Source organism: Pseudorca crassidens, chromosome 2 (genome assembly GCF_039906515.1).
Source record: "Pseudorca crassidens isolate mPseCra1 chromosome 2, mPseCra1.hap1, whole genome shotgun sequence".
In the NCBI taxonomy this organism is placed as follows: Eukaryota; Metazoa; Chordata; class Mammalia; order Artiodactyla; family Delphinidae; genus Pseudorca; species Pseudorca crassidens.
The window spans coordinates 137,991,122-138,008,054 of record NC_090297.1 but is presented as its reverse complement, the minus strand read 5'-3'; the positions used below and the strand labels follow the sequence as shown (position 1 = coordinate 138,008,054).

Here is a 16,933-nt window from a genome sequence, read left to right as displayed (position 1 = left end):
AACTATCTCTGAGTTGCTTTATTAAGGGTGACAATAAGGATAAAAATGCTGAGCTGTTAAAAGAATTGACAGTTTCTTTCTACCCATCCCTTTCCATAATCCTGCATATTGGTTAGGAACATTACTAAAAGCAAAAATAACCCTGAAGCATATTTGATTTTTGACCTTCTTTGCTTTCCCCTAGATGACTTGTAAGTAGTTTAAGTTTTTGTTTTTTAAGCTGGATTTTCTTTTAGGATAAAAAAGAAACAGTCTATACACAGATCTGGTTGGAGAGAACATGGTTTAATTAAAGGCAAAGCTGAATTCAGCAGCTGCAGGTCTTGCACAGACAGACCAAAACAAAAAACAAAAACAAAAACAAAAAAATAAACACAAAAGAAAGTTTACTACACAAAACCAGTTTCTAATGAAGATTCTCCTCTCCCTCCTCATTACTCCACACTGAGGATGATAAGGCGAGGAACCCCGCCCCAAGAGTCAGAAAACATTCCAAACACCAAATTCTCATGCAGAAATGGGGCTGTAGATGGGACGTGGGCACTACGTGGGACCGAGACGGTGAAACTGGTGAGCTTGTCAAGGGCGCAAGAATCCGTGACAGTTCAAACACTGGAATGTTGCAGCTGCCTGAATGCAGATCTCAAACACACAGAGTGGGTAAAGGCAGCAGGGAAGGAGGCTTGGGACGGAGGGAAAGGGAGAAAGGTGGACACGGGGAAGGGGCTGGAGAGAAGCACAAAAGGTTTCATATTGCCATTGGGTGGGGGACTTCACCCTTTGGGACCTTTCAAAAAAATAAAACAGAAAAAACCCCAAACACCATGTCAAACTAAAAGAGCAATAATGTAAGCATACAGGACTCCAACCACTGTCTCGGAAGAGCAATGAGCATGAATCTCACCCCTTTTCATTGCTGGGGTTGCCCAGACTCCAGTGACGACCGGGGCTCCTGGATGTGCTTTGCTCTGCAGCTGTTTTCCAGCTCTTAAGTCCCACGCTAGCTCCACACACTCACACGCATCACCCCTCCCCTCTGGGGGAGCAGACAGGCATGTGCGCGCACACACGCACACTCACACACACACACACACACACACAAAGGAGAGCTCTCCCAGAAAATAAACCCTACCACTAGCACAGCAATTGGACATTTAGATTGTTTCCATAATTTCCCCTTAAAATATTACTTTTCCAGGAAATGACTATCAGTAATGCTGTCCTTCTGTTTCTACACAAGAAAATTTTCAGTCCTCTTTCCTTCTAATAAATATCAAATAAAAGTTTATTTTCCTTCCTTTCGCCTTTTCCAGAATGGACTTCCTTGTGTTTTCTTCTCTGCGTGACGCACACGTGTCCGCGTTGCCTTGAATTTCACTCTGAAAGTGGAGGCTGGGAGACTGCAGCCGGGCAGGGGCCTGGCCCCTCGGTGGGCTATGCAGACGCCGCTGCTGCTGCTTCCTTCTTCTTCAGACTGTCTTTCGGGCCCCAGCTGCTGGACCCCATGCTGTTGCTTGTTGGCGAGATGTTGTGCATGTTAGGAATAATAACGATTACTAGCACACAGCACAGGGTAGAAAAGGGGTGGAGGTAGGGACAGGAGGAGGTGGGTGGTAAGTCGGATGGGGGCACAAAAACCAACCAAACAAAAAATAACCACACTGAAAGCTTCTACCTATTAAAATGCGTCAGGCCATGAATGGACTAGCCTGCCTTCTGTGGGACTGCCTGCTTTGCTACCGTAAAATGTACAGGAATCAAAAACGTTAATTTAAAATCCTACAGCAGTTTGTCTGCAAGTCCAGCCCAGCACCACCACCCACGCTGCATCCTCGATTGGGGCTCAAGCACCTACAGAGTGAAGGGCATTTCCTGCTGGAGTCTCCAGGCCAGAGGAGGGCCCACCAGAACCTTCTGAGTGCAAGTTGAGGCCTTGTCCTCTCCCTTATGGAGCATTTCCACTGGCTGAAGAGGTTAGTTTCCCCATCCTGTCACCACCAACCTCTCACAGGAGCAGTGCACGGGGCTTTCTTTGCTACACACTGACTAGAAGAAGCACATCCGTGTATGGAAGAATTCAATGTGATATCTTACTACTGAGAGTAATAACAATAATAAAAGATGTTCAGGAATAATTTCAACTACATTCTCAGTCAGCAAAGCAATCATTAATGGATTCCTATTTTACTCCCCAAAGAGGAAAAAAAGGACTGAGACGTTCCCATTGGCTTCTCCCATCTGCCTTCCCTTCTCAGCTTTCACTTCCCATGTGGCTGGGGACATGCACGATGGAGAAGGTGAAAGGCGGTGATATCAGGTAACTGAGTGAGACAAACAGCAGTTCCTCTCTCCCTCCGGAAGGCCCCGAGGGGACGGAGAGTTCCTGATGGTTTTTTCTTTTTGCTGCACTGCAGACATTTCGTGCACACTCAGCGGGCTGGTGGAACACTTACACCCTCTCAACAGCGAGAAACAGAAAAGAGGGCTGCCACCTGCAGGGGACTGTGTGGGCCAGTCCTGCAAACCCAACATGCCATGGTTTATGGAGCCTTCATTCCCAGGGTTGCCACTCTGGCCTCAGTGTGGAGGGTTCATGGTGCCTTGTCCCCGCTGCTGTTTCTGCTTCTGCTGCATTAACAGCTGCTCCAAAGCGGAAGGTCCAGGATGCATCATGGAACTGGACCAGATAGACTGAAAAACAGCCCAGAGCTTGTCAGCAGAGGTCAAATGCCTGGCTGTCTTTAAGGGATTTGTTTTTCAATCCCAGCCAAACATAAAGGCATGTGTGCCCCAAGCTTCCCAAACCCTAAAAACCCCAGCTACTGGAAAAAGTTCTTGTAAGACCAGGTCTTCAAGACAGGTTAGTTCCCATTAAGATCATTTTAAACCAGAAAAGGTGAAAGTATGTTTTACATAAAGTCTTTTTGCTAAAACTCAGCTCCATGTGAGACCAGAGCATTTACCAGAAAGGTTTCAGGCAAACAAAACATTTCTGAAATTAGATGCCCTTCTTTGACTTGTTTAGAAAAGGCTTAAATGAAATATTCCAAGGTGAGTCCGAATTTTCTTAATCTTAGAATCCAACTAAAACCTTCATGTCTGTCCCCCTGAGGATACTGCTTTATCACTAGTGAATTCACAAATTAAAAAAAAAAGTCCTATTCAAGAATCTTATAAGGCAGACCATGCTTCTAGGACTTTGCTAGATAAGTGCTATGAATCAATCCTAAGGGCCTTAGGAATAAGATTAGCCATTTATGCGAATGAAAGCAGAGACATCTCTTGCGGTTCTTGTTCCTGATCCACTCACCTTTAGGCTTTCCATGAGGACAGCAGAAGAATCCTCCATGGATGGGCCATGGCCTGTCCAGGAGCCACTTGAAGTGCTGGCCTGATGCCAACTGCTCTCAGAGGATGATGTTGCTGAGAGATAATCAATGCCAAATCCACCCATGGCTAGGAATGAAGAGATAAGAATAATTCAAGACGTTGTTCTATCATTGCCAAATGCCAAAAGCTAGGGAAGGGTAGAGTAAGTTCTTTCACTTTTGCTAAGCAATGAAGTCTGGATCTCACCTGGCTTATCAGTTTTCCACCGATCTGCCGTTCTCCTATCCCTGTTATCCGGAGTCCCAATGGGTCCAAAACTGGAGAATGGGACAGAATTGTGGTTGTGTGTCGGAGGCGAGCTTGGCAGGCTGCTTGGGTTGGAGGAATGAGGAGACTGGCTGGCTGGTGTTGAATGATCTATGAAATAATAGCAACGCAGGACACTGAACAAAGATGTTTCACAAACATGCCAAGAATGAAAGTTTCCTGTAGGTCTGATCGCTTAAATTCTGTTAACAATAATCACACGGTTTCAGGAGAGGCAAATAAAGGCCCCAAAAGGGATCCTGCCAAATGCACTCGTCTGTCCTGCTGTGCATGCCTAAGGCACATTCCTTGCCTTACAACTAAAACAGTACACAGTTTTGTCAAATAAATGCATTCTTTTGGTGTGCCTCTTTCAGGTAAGTATAACTGCTCTTCTCTATCAGAACAGAATTGCCTAACCTTAAAAATTACTATTAACTCTGTATTTTTAAAAGTGCAACTTTTCCTGCAAAGAACGAATATCTACAAATAAAACTAAAAAACAGCTGCAAACCTTAAGATAAAACTCGTATTTTTCTCCCTTACAACTCTGTTCATTACTGAGGATGTAAAACAGCTTTTTAGTGTCATTTATCGTATGAACCAGTGCATCAGGCTTTTTTTCCTATTTTCCTTCAGAAGTTACTTTAAAAACAAACAAATAACAACAACAAGATACAAACAAAACCCACCAAGACACAATCATACTATCTCTTAATCAACTTGAGTGTACGGGAAATGCAAGGTCTATAATTTAAAGACTAGTCAATACCTGAACTGGCAGGAAGTGATGGAGACCATGGAGTCCCTTCAAAAAGGGAGTACAATGATGTTTCCTGGGGGGCCATTGAGGGATTAAGTTCTGCTTTAGAGCTGGTTGTCAGGTTTTTCCCATATACCTCATTGAACACACTGTTATTTGGGTATCTTTCCTGAAAGACAATGACCACCAAGTTAACAAACTCACGCCAAAGCAAGAGATTTAAGAAAATGCAGTGTTCATGCTCATGGATGCTTATCTTAAGCCTTTCTTTGCAAGACAAACTTCTGAAGGCTTTTACTTCTGTTTCTTTCAGTTTTCCCATTTAATTCATTTGCCTTTTATTTTCCCTCACCCTTTATTTTGCTCTATGTAAACCACCTGGGTTAGAAAGTATGAATAATTTACTTGCTGAACAACAGAGCCCCAGAGACTTTAACATTAATGAGAAGTTAAACAATTCAAACTTATACAAGTCTCTAGTGCACCCTAATCAAAGCGGGGTGGGGAATAAAATCAAATACCTGGAAAACACCAATATATGGAAGAGAAAGGAAAGAGAAAAACAGACGTATTGAAATAGAACGGGAAAAAAAATACTAGCCCACAATAAAAGCACAAAGCAGGATGCTTCACTGTTTACGCACCTGATTGAGAGAGAATCCGGTGAGCGACAGGAAAGAGGATGAATGTGACATGAGCTCCGAGGGCTTCTCCAATAAGGATTTCTTCACAGTCCCGGAAAAAAAGGTAGGTAAATTATGCCTTCCATTTTCTTAATATTAATTTTAAGATACCATCCAACCAAAAGACCACAATTTAAGCATACTTGTACTCACCTATCTTGTACAATTTAAAGCTTGGAAGATATAAATTCAAATCCGTGAATACCATGACACCAGATAAGTGCCAGTTGTCACAGGTGAGACAGAGCCCTCCTGATCAGCACCTCTAATCTGGCACAGAGATCCTGGCAGGGACCCTGGAAACTGGCAGTTTGGAGTGTTCACTAGGCAAGAACCTCAGGAATCCCTTTGTCAACAGTTGCATTTAAAATACTCTCAAAACAAGAAGGGGAACTGATCTGGCACTGTTTTCTCCCTAAATTTTTAAAACACTGACATTAATGACTTTTAAAAAGCCTTTAAATCCATTTGACAACTGGTTTTGTTAGCATGGTTCCTAACAACTCTATTTGTGGTATATATTAAAATAGTTGCTGAAGTCAAGCTTACATTTATTGGCCCTAAGAAAGTTATTAGGGGAAAAAAAGCTGAATCTCTGATGCTCACTGTCACTGAATTGTTGGTCAACAAAGCATTTATTAAACACCTGCTGCATGCAAGGTACTTTCACACACATCATTAACGATGTTAAATATAAGAAGGGCTACCGTAAGGTTTTTTTAAACATGAAAAAAAATCCACTAAAAGGCCCCCCTCCGCTTGTTCCACCATCAGCTTCATTTCCGACGGAAGGGGCAAGCACAACAGGAACTAAGAGATTAGGAAACTAGTGTACAGAGATGTGCTCCCCTGCCTGTCCCTCAAGCCACCCCAGCAAAAAAAAGCAGCAAGAAAGGCAAACACATAGAGGCAACAGTTTAGTATCTGGACATTCAACAACCTCTAGGCACTGCCATTGCACTACAACTGTTCAAGTGTCTAGGGGATCTTTTATTTCTGCTAACTTTAGTGGGGGAAGTGAGAGGTCTCTGTGGCCACTCACTCAGGAAAATTCTTAAGGGAACTTCGAGTGCCAGGGATGGCAGTGTGTCACGAGAGCCATTAAGCAGCTTTCAGTTCTCCTAATACTAAAATCAATGCACTTTAATCTTACGAATGTCTTCTTACCCCGTGTTTATGGGAAAGAAACAGCGAGAAAGTGGAACTCAAGAATTGTTTTATGTTTTATTAAGATGGCATGAAGGGAGTGGGGGAAAGACCTCATAGCATACATCTTTCTTACAGTCCCCCCACCTTAGTAAAATCTCTAAACAATGGCATTCTTTGAAATGCACACTGGGTTACAGAAGGTTATTTTTAAAAGATACCACTAATCAATTCTTAGACTTTATGTCATTCTAGTTATTTATCTCTGTGTTCACTCATTTATGGTACTCAACTATGTTTATAAATAGAGGCCTTTTCATTTTCACTCATTCTGTTTATGAATCTGGCTCTGAATTTAGATCAGGGCTCTTAGTTAACCAAACAGAAAAGAACCACATACTGTTCGGTAAAATCAATCTAGAATTTTTTTATTCAGTAAAACATCTAGAACATTATTTCATTTCATATTTTGAATACATGAGGAAAAATCTCACTGCTCCTAAACAAGATTAAATGACACCTAAAATTCCTGGGTCCAGGTGGAAATGATACCTGAAAAGTAAGTTAACTGGCCAGCATCACATTCTGTGTGTGACCAGCCCTGCAGGATGCTTTCTGGATAACATGTAACAAAGCTATAAGATTTGGGGAAACTATGGAATCAGACATGTTTTGCTATGTTCTACTACCATTTGAAGGTTAGTTTGGGCAATCAGGAAATAAGTTTTAAAATTCTATAAAAAAAGGAAAGCCCTAGAAATAAGAAACCACCTATTCCAAGTACTACAAAATCTCAGAAAAGAAGTTGAGGTTAGAGCAAGAAGACTTATGTAAAATACATACAAAGAGGCTTCGTCCAGGAAGAGAGGCGAGAGGCCCCAGCAGAGCTGGGTAAAGATCAGGAGGGTTAGAAAAAATCAGCTCTTCCTCTTCCTCCAAGGCAGCCAGACTCTTTAACAGGTCCGGAGGAAGTAGAGGGGAGCCCTTGGGGTCCTAGTGACAGAAAGGATCACAGTGAGATGCAATAAGGGATGACAAAAGCACAAAGGAGTAGTGGCATGATTAGGGGGGATGAAGGCAACTAAAGTCAAGGAGGAAGAAGTAATGAATAGTGAGACAGTATTATGCAAAGAGGAAAAGGCTCTGAAACACCAAAGCAAAGTGACACGAGGACAATGGTAGAGAAAGATCGAAACAACAGAAAGAAGCAAAAGTAGTGACAGAGCAGAACATAAAAGGTTAATGTGGGAAGGGAGTAAAACAATGCAACGGAGCAAAGTGATTAGCCTATCTTGTGCTAACAAACAGAGAAACAGCTTTTTTAAAAGTTACAAAAACATACCCGTTTCTCATGAATAAAAAGCGCAAGTACAGGGAACTCCACTATCAAAGATAACTGGCTTTGTTCCTCTCAGAAAACAATTTGTTTAAATATAAACCTATTTTTAAACTTAGATGATTCAGCCCAACTGAGAGCAGCTTTGTCTCAGAATTCTCTAACATGCTGTGTTAGAGATTTCTGCACATGATTTCTCTGCCAGACCATCACAGGTCAAAATCAGGAACAGAATTCTTCAGCTCCCCCAAATCAAGCATACTATGCAATTGTAAAGAGGAGACCAAAAGCTGCACCCATTTACTCAGCAGCATTCTGCAGCACTAATGAAGCAGAGTGACCTTTATAAACACCTACTTGAGAAATTTAAGGACATGCATCCCCAGACCTAACTCTGAAGTGCCTGGTGATAGGAAAGGACACACACCTCAAATGGCATCCTGGGCACAGGATCCTGCTCTGGACGGAAGACTCCCGGTGACCGTTTGCCCCTGCGGTCCATGTTGGCTTGCTGTGCCATTACAGCTCTGCTATCAGCCATGCTGTAGGAAGAATCCCAGTAGAATTCTGGGATCTTGACTTCTGAGGAATTATGGTTATATGGCTCCATGGGAAAAGGCTTCATTTTTTTCTCTAGAGGCTGCTGCTGCATTACGGGAGGTTGCAATGACGGCTCAAACAGTTTTATGGGGTCTTGGGTTTGAAGGTAGTAGGGCTGTTTCACAGGCATGATTTTCCCTAATGGGCCTTGAACCTGAGGGGGATTCCACAGCTGTTTGGAGGCATCTGCCTGTTGATACTAAAAAAGAGATGCCTGTCACCAAGATGAGGATAAAATGCAATGTTACTTACACTCAGTACTCGGGAATCACAGAATGAATCTGAGAGATTTTACCACCACCAAAACTCTAGACAATGCAGTTTTGTTTACTCTAAGTTTTTCAATACACAGAGCTTTCTGGGAACAGATTAAGGGCACTGAACTCATGTTCTCTTTCAGTTCCATTATTTAAGAGGTTTAATAAATGAGGGTGTGAGTGTGGGTGGGCGCGCACACATTTCTCCTGCTTCAAGTGCTGTGGGATGACAAATTATTTAAGACTGGTATCATTAACACCTCATCAAGATTACGATACTATTTCCCTTCTGTAGCTTAGGTTCAAATAGAGGAAATTATTTACAGAAAATCCTTTTCTATAAAGCTCATAAGTAGTAGCAGCAAAGAATGGTAGTTAAGATCTATTGTCCTTTACAAAAGTAAAAGGGAGAACACCTGAACTTTCCTAAACAGCAAAGAGAAGACTTACGTGTTCCCATAATCATTACAAGTCTAAGCAAGAAGTAGCTGAATGCCTAACTAGTATTTTTTTTTTTTTTTTTTTTGTGGTACACGGGCCTGTCACTGCCGTGGCCTCTCCCGCCGCGGAGCACGGGCTCCGGACGCTCAGGCCCAGCGGCCATGGCTCACGGGCCCAGCCTCTCCACGGCATGTGGGATCTTCCCGGACCGGGGCACGAACCCGCGTCCCCTGCATCTGCAGGCGGACTCCCAACCACTGCGCCACCAGGGAAGCCCCCTAACTAGTATTTTTAATTAACCAAACACAGAACAATTTCAACCTTCCCCTCTCCTTACTTCAGCTGGACGGTACACACAACTGTGAATTACCTGCTGGAATCCAGAGTGGTGAGGAGGGCTTTTCCCCAAAGCCGGCACAGCTTTTGTAGGGGATTGTTGCTGCTGAGCTAGAGCCTGAACCTGCAACTGGCTTGTAGACTGTGCTGTTGGCTGAGCTGGTAAAGATGTAAGGGGTTGCTGGGAAGGTGGCTGTGGTTGTTGAGGTCCCTGGTTCATCGGCCCTGGTCCAGAGGGCCGTTGCTGGCTGTAAGGAATGTGGGACTGTTTCCCAGCTTGCACCTGGTTTCCTGCTGGAGAGTGAGCTGTAGGCTGAAGAAAGGTTCCCGGGACAGAAACACCAGCTGGGAAGGTGTAACCTGAGCCCATAGAAAATGCCACAGGAGGGGGGATAACATAGGTTGGGGGCGGGAACCCTTCAAAACAGAAGAACATAGCTTTAGTTCTAAGGAAACTTAGCAAAAGAAAGACAAAAAAATAGTATAGTCATTTTGGGCTGGGGTGGAGAAGAGGTCTTCTAATAAATTATAAAAGACAGGGATCAACCGTCAAGTAAGACTGATCAAGTGTCAATCTTTAACCTGATTTCAAGAATTAAATATAGACTATTGGCTGCTACTTCTATCCACGGAGGTAACTGGAGAATCCTAAAGGCAGTTTCTTAGATGCCATGGTTAGTGACAGGAATTCCTTCGTAATAACAAGCATACACTTGTACATAAACTACAGAGAAATGGCTCAAAAAACAATTTCATAAACATTAGGGAAAAGAGAACTAACTCCCTTATACCTTTTAACATTATGGTTTAGTAATGTCACTCAGAGTCTAAAATTTCTCAGTGGGTTAATAGAAACTCCTACACAGATGGAATTCAGCAGAAAAAACTACAAAACATATATTTTTACCTGGCCGGCTGGGAAGAGGAGGAAAGGCTCCAGGGTGATGAATGGGGATGAACTGGGAGTTACTTGCTTGACTTGGAGCTTGAGTTACAGGTGTTTTCCTGGCTTCAGACACTGGAGTCCTTCTTAATTCTGTCTGGGATTTTACCTATGACCAACCAGAAGCAAAACTATCTATAATAATCTGAAACTCAAACATGTCAGAAAGAAGCACCTACTCTCAGAAAGTATTTAAAATCCTACTATGTCCCCCCCGCCAAAAAAAGTATATGCTGCAGATATTCACTTCACCTAAATTAAAAATGGGAAAGTCAAATTATTTAATTGCCAAAAAAAAGTTATAAGGGCTTAGTTTTACTTGTCTAATTATTTTGCTTTCACAATATCATAAAAGTACGAAATACAGAAAAGACCTGAGAATTCATTTGTTTTACAAACGAGACACCTGATGCCAACAGGTTTAAAAAGCTGCCTATAATCTTAAGCCACTGTTATGGGCCCCATGGCCCTGTATTCTCTTAATGTACATGAATTATGAATGAATAATGACCACTAATCCACAGATGAGACACTTTTGGCCCTCAGTTTAACTTCATCTGGGCAGCTTTAAGGGTATCAGTCAGGCATCCACCCTCCACCCTGCAACCCTACCACCCCCAGAATAAATAAGGATACTTTCAGCAGTAAGAAACAGGCCTGAGATCCTACAGATGGAGCTGGAGAGAAGTAGATGCCATATGCACTGCTCAAGTAATGTAAAGATGAGTAAAGTGAGTAAAAATAGGTAGCATTTATAGAAAACTCAGGATGAGGTACAGAGGGCGGTGATATATTGACTACTGTCAGGTTTTCTTTAATCATCAATACTCAGATTTAAAAAGGATGAGACCAGAAAAGAGATTTTATTTTCCGTCTGGACCTTTTGGGGAGGCAGTTTCAGAGGATAGAGCCAGAGCAGGCAGGAAGTGCTGAACTCTTTATCCCTAAAACACTGGTCCTGCAGCCTTATAATTCTTTTGTTTTCTTCCTTGCCTTTCCCCAAGACCTCTCACTTTCTCTGTGCCTTTCCTCAATTTCTACCATGTTTTTCTCTGTTTCTTCCCCTATTATTAACCTTAAAACAGAACTACTATGTTCTTATTTCTCCCTTTCCCTGCAAAAAACTGTAAGGGAAATGCACTGCACGTAATGTTTATTTGCAAGCAGACTTCAAACCTGTAAGATTCCTCATGCCTACTGTAAATAAATACATTTGCCAAAACGTGTTAATAATCAAATGGCTACAAACATTAGCGGTGTTAATAAAACCAGCACAGAGTAAAGACCCTTTTGTTTATATGAAATCATCTGTATCTCCCTGGAAAGGGGTGTGTGTGTGTGTGTATATATTTAAAAGAAAAGTCACAAATAACTGAGCAGTGTTTATCCTTTCCCAGCAAGAGACTTGGGTTCTTGCTTTACAAATTCCCATGAGCCAGGATAACACTGAGGTTATATAATGCTACTAGCTGGGGCCGGTATAAATGTCAAGGAAAATAGCCTCATCTTTCCCCAAGAATATATTTTATTTTGTATAGTGAATCTGAAAAACAAAAAACAAAAAACAAAAAACCACCGTGTAAGCCTTAATATACTTGGTTCTATGGGATCTATAAAAGACCCCAAATTTTCCACTATAGCATTAATAAATCACAATTATACCTTCCAAAGAAAATGTAATTCTTTGTGAAATTGATAGCTCTGCAACTGGTTATTCCCAGCCACTTAAACTGGAGAGAACTGACAAAAATCAGGTTGAGATTTTTTTCACTCACATTACAATTCCTGAGAGTTGGTGGAGTACCCATCTACCATAGTTCTTTACATAACCTTACTATGCAGCCTTCTAAGAATGCATTGAAGCTTCCAGAATAGTCAATTCTCAAGGCTTTAGGAACAAAATGAAAAATCTTGCCTTTTGTGTGAGCCTTCCTCTACCTGCTTTATAGTTCAAATACAGCTTACCTGCACTGCCACATTCTGCTTTCCTGTTTCCTGTAACTTTTCTAAGGTGCATTTCTTGGTTTCTGTTTTCCTCTTGTTGTTGTCCTTCTTTCCATCATTCTTAGTTACAGTTATTCCTTTGCTATAGTCCCTTCTCACCTCTTTGGGAGGAAAACTTCTTCCTTGGTCTCTGTTCACTTCTCGTGGCTTAATGTTCTCTTTGAAGGTGACCACTGGTTTCTCTCCTGTGTCACAGTTGTTGCTTAGATTTCGGCCTGTAGACAGCACTGATTTCAGTCCTGGGTTCCCATCCACAGCCAGTGACTCTATGATGGTTGTTTCTTGCAGAATGAGGTTCTCTTTGGCTTCACTGGGCTCTTCCAGTATTAACTCTGGGATTTCTGTGATAAACAACAATTTCCCTACCTCATTTTCACACTGAATCAGCCTAAAAAAGTAAAAATAAATCCATATATGAAAAACACAAATCTAAAAGACAGTAACAACTGAACTGTGTATGGGTCCCACAGCCTTAAAATGTGGGAAACAGCAGGGTATAACGGTGTGGATTCAGGTAACATAAAAAGCAGTTATGTAAACTCAGATTCTCATTATCCCACTGAACATCACCACCACACGTTTAATGTTCTCTAATAAGTACAGCTACATTTACTCAGCATGTTTTAAGCACAAGACACTAGACTAGGCCCTTGAAGTAGCTATAATTCCTGTTTTATAGGTGTGAAAACTGAAGCTCAGAGGTATTATGTTTATTCAAATATGCAACCATGTGAGTGGCTTACAGTATAATATGAACCTGAATACAAAAATGAATATGAAACAGTTACTGACTTTGGAAAGGTTATAATCAACCACAGTGATCCTAAGGACACACACCTGGGGAAGTGGCAGAACTGGACACTGAATTCAAATCTATCTGACTCTAAAACCTATGCCCTGTCTATTACACCAACTACCATACCTGCTTTATATTTAACTAGCACCATCCTGGTCTGTCTTGACTGAAACTGACCACCATGCCCCTGTCAATACAAATCACCATAACTGTGAACATACAATTTAGTTAGATTTATATAGATGTTTATAAATTGGAGAAAAAGCTCATGATAAACAGTGGCGACAAGGCAAACTCCTCTAAAATAGGCAGTGTAATGAGAGAACAGAGGTTAAATAAAGAGATACGTATGATCACTAGGGTCATAGTTTGATGCTGTGTTACCAACATCTTGACTTAAGAGTTTACAATCAATAGCATTACACCAAGTCTAAAACTCATGTGGGGGCTGTGTGTGTATCCGGTGAGGAATACCTTGGCTGATTATCTGCGATCCATTTGCCTATAGAGATCAAGCGCTGCTGTCGTATTTGTCTTTGCTGACCCTCTTTGTCTCCTGTAATACCCTGGTGGCCTTTGGAAAAATCCAAGTTCCTAAAATTGATATAAGCAAATTATAGAAAATTAAACCTAATGAACTGCAATGGCTTCAGATTTTTCCATACAGGTTAGCTATTTAATGTAAGCAACTGCATTTGTTTGAATTTATTTACGCTCCCAAAGACTGTAAATACAATGAGGCAAAGTAGAAAAGACAATATGCAAAATTCACTATATTAATGTGATATTTTTACTTATATTTCACTTTCTCACAGAGGAGCTCAAATAAATCACCATCTTTTATTGGGAAAGATTCTTTTATCCTAAGAATAAAGTTTTCATTAACACTAACCTTGCATTATAAGTAACTTACTTCAAATGACCATGGCAATGCTAAGGGTCTCTGAAATGCCTATTCTAACAAATAGTAGTAATCTATCCACTTTAAGGTGGCCCAATCTAAATCAGAAAAAATGTATACATATCATAAAGTACATAGAGCAAAGAACTAACTGACGTTTTAGAAAGGTAAGTCAACCTAAAAAATAAGGATTTTTCAGATTTCTCATTAAGCTATCTTTAAAAAAAAAAAAAAAGCAGCAGCATCTAAGAATTGCTAGGCAGTAGGTCAGATACTAAGGATACAAAGATAAATGAGAAATAGTCCCTACCTTAAGGAACAAATAATTATGATTTAATCTGAAGAAATAAAAGCTAAACAAAGAATAAGAGAAGCATAATAAAGAAGGGTTAGTTTCTTCCGATAAGCTTTGAAAAGGTTTCACAGAGTTAAGTGATACCTGAGCTGGACCTTGGACAGGTATGGTTAAGTGCTAACAAGGGAAGGGCAAACGAGGAAGTGGGAATGTTCTAGGCATAGCATGAACAAAGTTTTGGAGGAATAAATATACAGAGCTATTCAAGTACAGGACATAGTGTATGTATAATATGTGTAAGTATTGGAGGGGAGGAAGGTGAAAGTGGCAGGAAATATGACTGAAAAACTAAGCATTTGGACATTAAGCTAAAAAAGATATTATAACAACTGAGGATGGGTAAATTGAAGTTTTTGTATTAGTAATGGGACATCATCAAGCCTGTACTTTAAAAATATAATTGCTGAAGCAGAGTAGAATGGACAATATAGGGAAGTTGATTAGGAAGCTTTTTAATACGCTAGGTAAACAGTGATAAAAGCCATCTACCTGAAAGAAGGTCTCAAAGCCAAGAATCCTTGTAACTCAAACTCCTCTGGAAGTGGTGTAGCTACAGAAGGGCAGAAAACAAGATTTGTAAATATCTTAATTAAAATATTGTCATTCAGCAGGGTATTACTTCTTAAATTAAAAAAGAGTATTTTTTAGACAGAAAGAAACTATAATGCTCATAGTTCTCTGCTCTTCTTTATAGTAATCTTGATAGAATAACTTACCTGTCAAACCCCTGCATGTTGCCTTTGGGCCCTAGACATTGTCCTAATACTCACCTACTACTCATTGCTGAGGAGGATGGGTACAATGTACTTTTTTTCCCCCTAGCAGCCTTAAAGATTCAAAGCCTCGGATCCATTAATCACAATGTTTAGGTTATCTCCTTGTTAACTCAAAGTATTGAATACCAACATTGACAACACTTGGGAGCTTGTAAGAAATACAGAATCTTGGGCATTATCCTAAACCTATTGAGTCATAAACTGCATTTTAACAAGATCCCAGGTGATTCATTTGCAAATATGATGCTTGAGGGGCACTGATGTAATGGAAGAAAAATAATCAGAAAGGAGTCAACTACGGATTGTTCAGTGCAGGATTATTTATAATGGGGAAATTTTTTAAGCAAATGGACAATGATAAAATAAATTATCAGAGCCACAGGACGGAATATTAAGCAGCCTGTAAAAATCATGTTCCAAAATGTTTAAATGACAAAGGAAAAGGCTAACAATGTAGTGTTAAATTATAAAGCAGGTACAAAGTTGTATCTGATATCAATCACATGCAGGTTGTGTGTATGTACACATAAGTAAAAACCTCAAAGAAAATACACTATCATGTGAATAGTACAGAAAGTATCTCTGTATGAGAGAATTAAGGGTGACTTGTGTTATGTTTGTATGTCCCAAATGTTCTATGATAAGCAAGTATTACTTTGAAAGAATAATGTTGTTCACATTAGTTCCTTAAAAAAAACTGCTAAGAGTGAGGAGGAAAGGAAGATGGAAAGAATCTGAAGGTACTACTACACTCTCTAGACTCCTATGCAAATGTAGCTAAACAGGAGAATAAGCTGCTGAGAGAACTGGAAGAACATTACCTCTATTTCCACCCACTTAATCAATATAGAGCTCAAAGTCACTTCTGAGTTACTACATTTAAAGTCAAACACTTAAGAACAAAACCCTGTTTTTCTCTGGCGTTAAGCCCACTATTAGTGATGGAGAACAATGTCAGTGACACAGGTTAAGGTAGCCCTTACCATTAGTACTTGAAAGATCCTCTTCATGGGGATGGAAACTATTCAGAAGAGAAATTAGCCAAGGCCAAATGCTGTAAATTAAACAGATAGTTCAGACTTTATTTTTGCATGAAAAACCAGAACACTAATAAGCCATGAAAGTGTTACCTATAGGACCGTGACTATGTATTTTTCCCTTGCTTCAGCATTTTAAAGGCTGTATGATTTCCTAAAACATATTTCCAAATGTGTCTAGATAAGATACACCAAAAGGGCCAAATTTCCATGATAGAGACCTACTACTGCAGATCGTTTCCCAGGCTCCTAATTTAACAATTAGCAAAATTAATTTGTCAGTTTTAAACATTGATATTTACTGAGAAAACTTTGACCAGAGAAATAGCACATTATGTTTTTATAGTTTTCACATACATTATCAGTTGTGGAACCCATTACTAGTTTTTAATCTGTGATGGGGGTGTGGTTACATCATAGTCAAATCACATTCTCTGTTCAAAGTGATGACTATGCCTTTTTATGATACAACAAAATCCACACATTGCTGTAATATCCTTACCTCTGTTTCCTAATACAAAATTTTTGCCAAAGTTTGCAAAATATTAAAAAACATTCTTAATATTTCGTTAAAATATTAAAAATAATCACGATCTACTGAAGGTAACATTGTTTTCTTGAAATATGTAACAACCAATGTTGGCGAAAAGTGTGTTTTAAAAAAAGAAAGCCCAAGGTGAGTTGCCCAGGATAGAGAAATTGGATGTACATCACCATATCACAGAAAAAACCTGGAAGCTGACAACTATTTCTGACAGTTTTACACTTTGAAATATGGGAATATGCTGCTTAAAAAAATATAAATGAATAATATAGAAAAAATATATAAGGAAATAAACACTGAAGAATAAATGTCTGCTACAAGTCTTTGGGGACGTAACGAATTACGAGACAGTTGAAAAGAAGGTTAATAACCCAAAAAA

The 16,933-nt window shown here is 40.2% G+C and overlaps 1 protein-coding gene across 8 annotated transcripts in view; it reads right to left on the bottom strand.

The window, feature by feature from the left end:
• Positions 1-266: 266 nt before the first annotated feature.
• SMG7 (SMG7 nonsense mediated mRNA decay factor) overlaps positions 267-16,933 on the bottom strand; it is a 71,483-nt gene continuing 54,816 nt past the window's right edge. For 3 of the 8 annotated variants that reach the window (XM_067728868.1, XM_067728869.1, XM_067728875.1), the window contains 13 exons: positions 15,957-16,027; positions 14,687-14,747; positions 13,416-13,535; positions 12,107-12,533; positions 10,106-10,250; positions 9,233-9,615; positions 7,992-8,363; positions 7,072-7,221; positions 5,044-5,124; positions 4,409-4,568; positions 3,577-3,747; positions 3,311-3,456; positions 1,384-2,691 (listed from right to left, as the gene is read on the bottom strand). In XM_067728868.1, coding sequence (XP_067584969.1) covers positions 2,578-2,691; positions 3,311-3,456; positions 3,577-3,747; positions 4,409-4,568; positions 5,044-5,124; positions 7,072-7,221; positions 7,992-8,363; positions 9,233-9,615; positions 10,106-10,250; positions 12,107-12,533; positions 13,416-13,535; positions 14,687-14,747; positions 15,957-16,027 — 2,401 coding nt within the window. In that variant the 3' untranslated portion in view covers positions 1,384-2,577. Of the gene's footprint in view, positions 2,692-3,310; positions 3,457-3,576; positions 3,748-4,408; positions 4,569-5,043; positions 5,125-7,071; positions 7,222-7,991; positions 8,364-9,232; positions 9,616-10,105; positions 10,251-12,106; positions 12,534-13,415; positions 13,536-14,686; positions 14,748-15,956; positions 16,028-16,933 lie in introns of all 8 variants that reach the window. The other 5 variants (XM_067728876.1, XM_067728872.1, XM_067728870.1 and 2 more) reach the window with 5 other exon arrangements.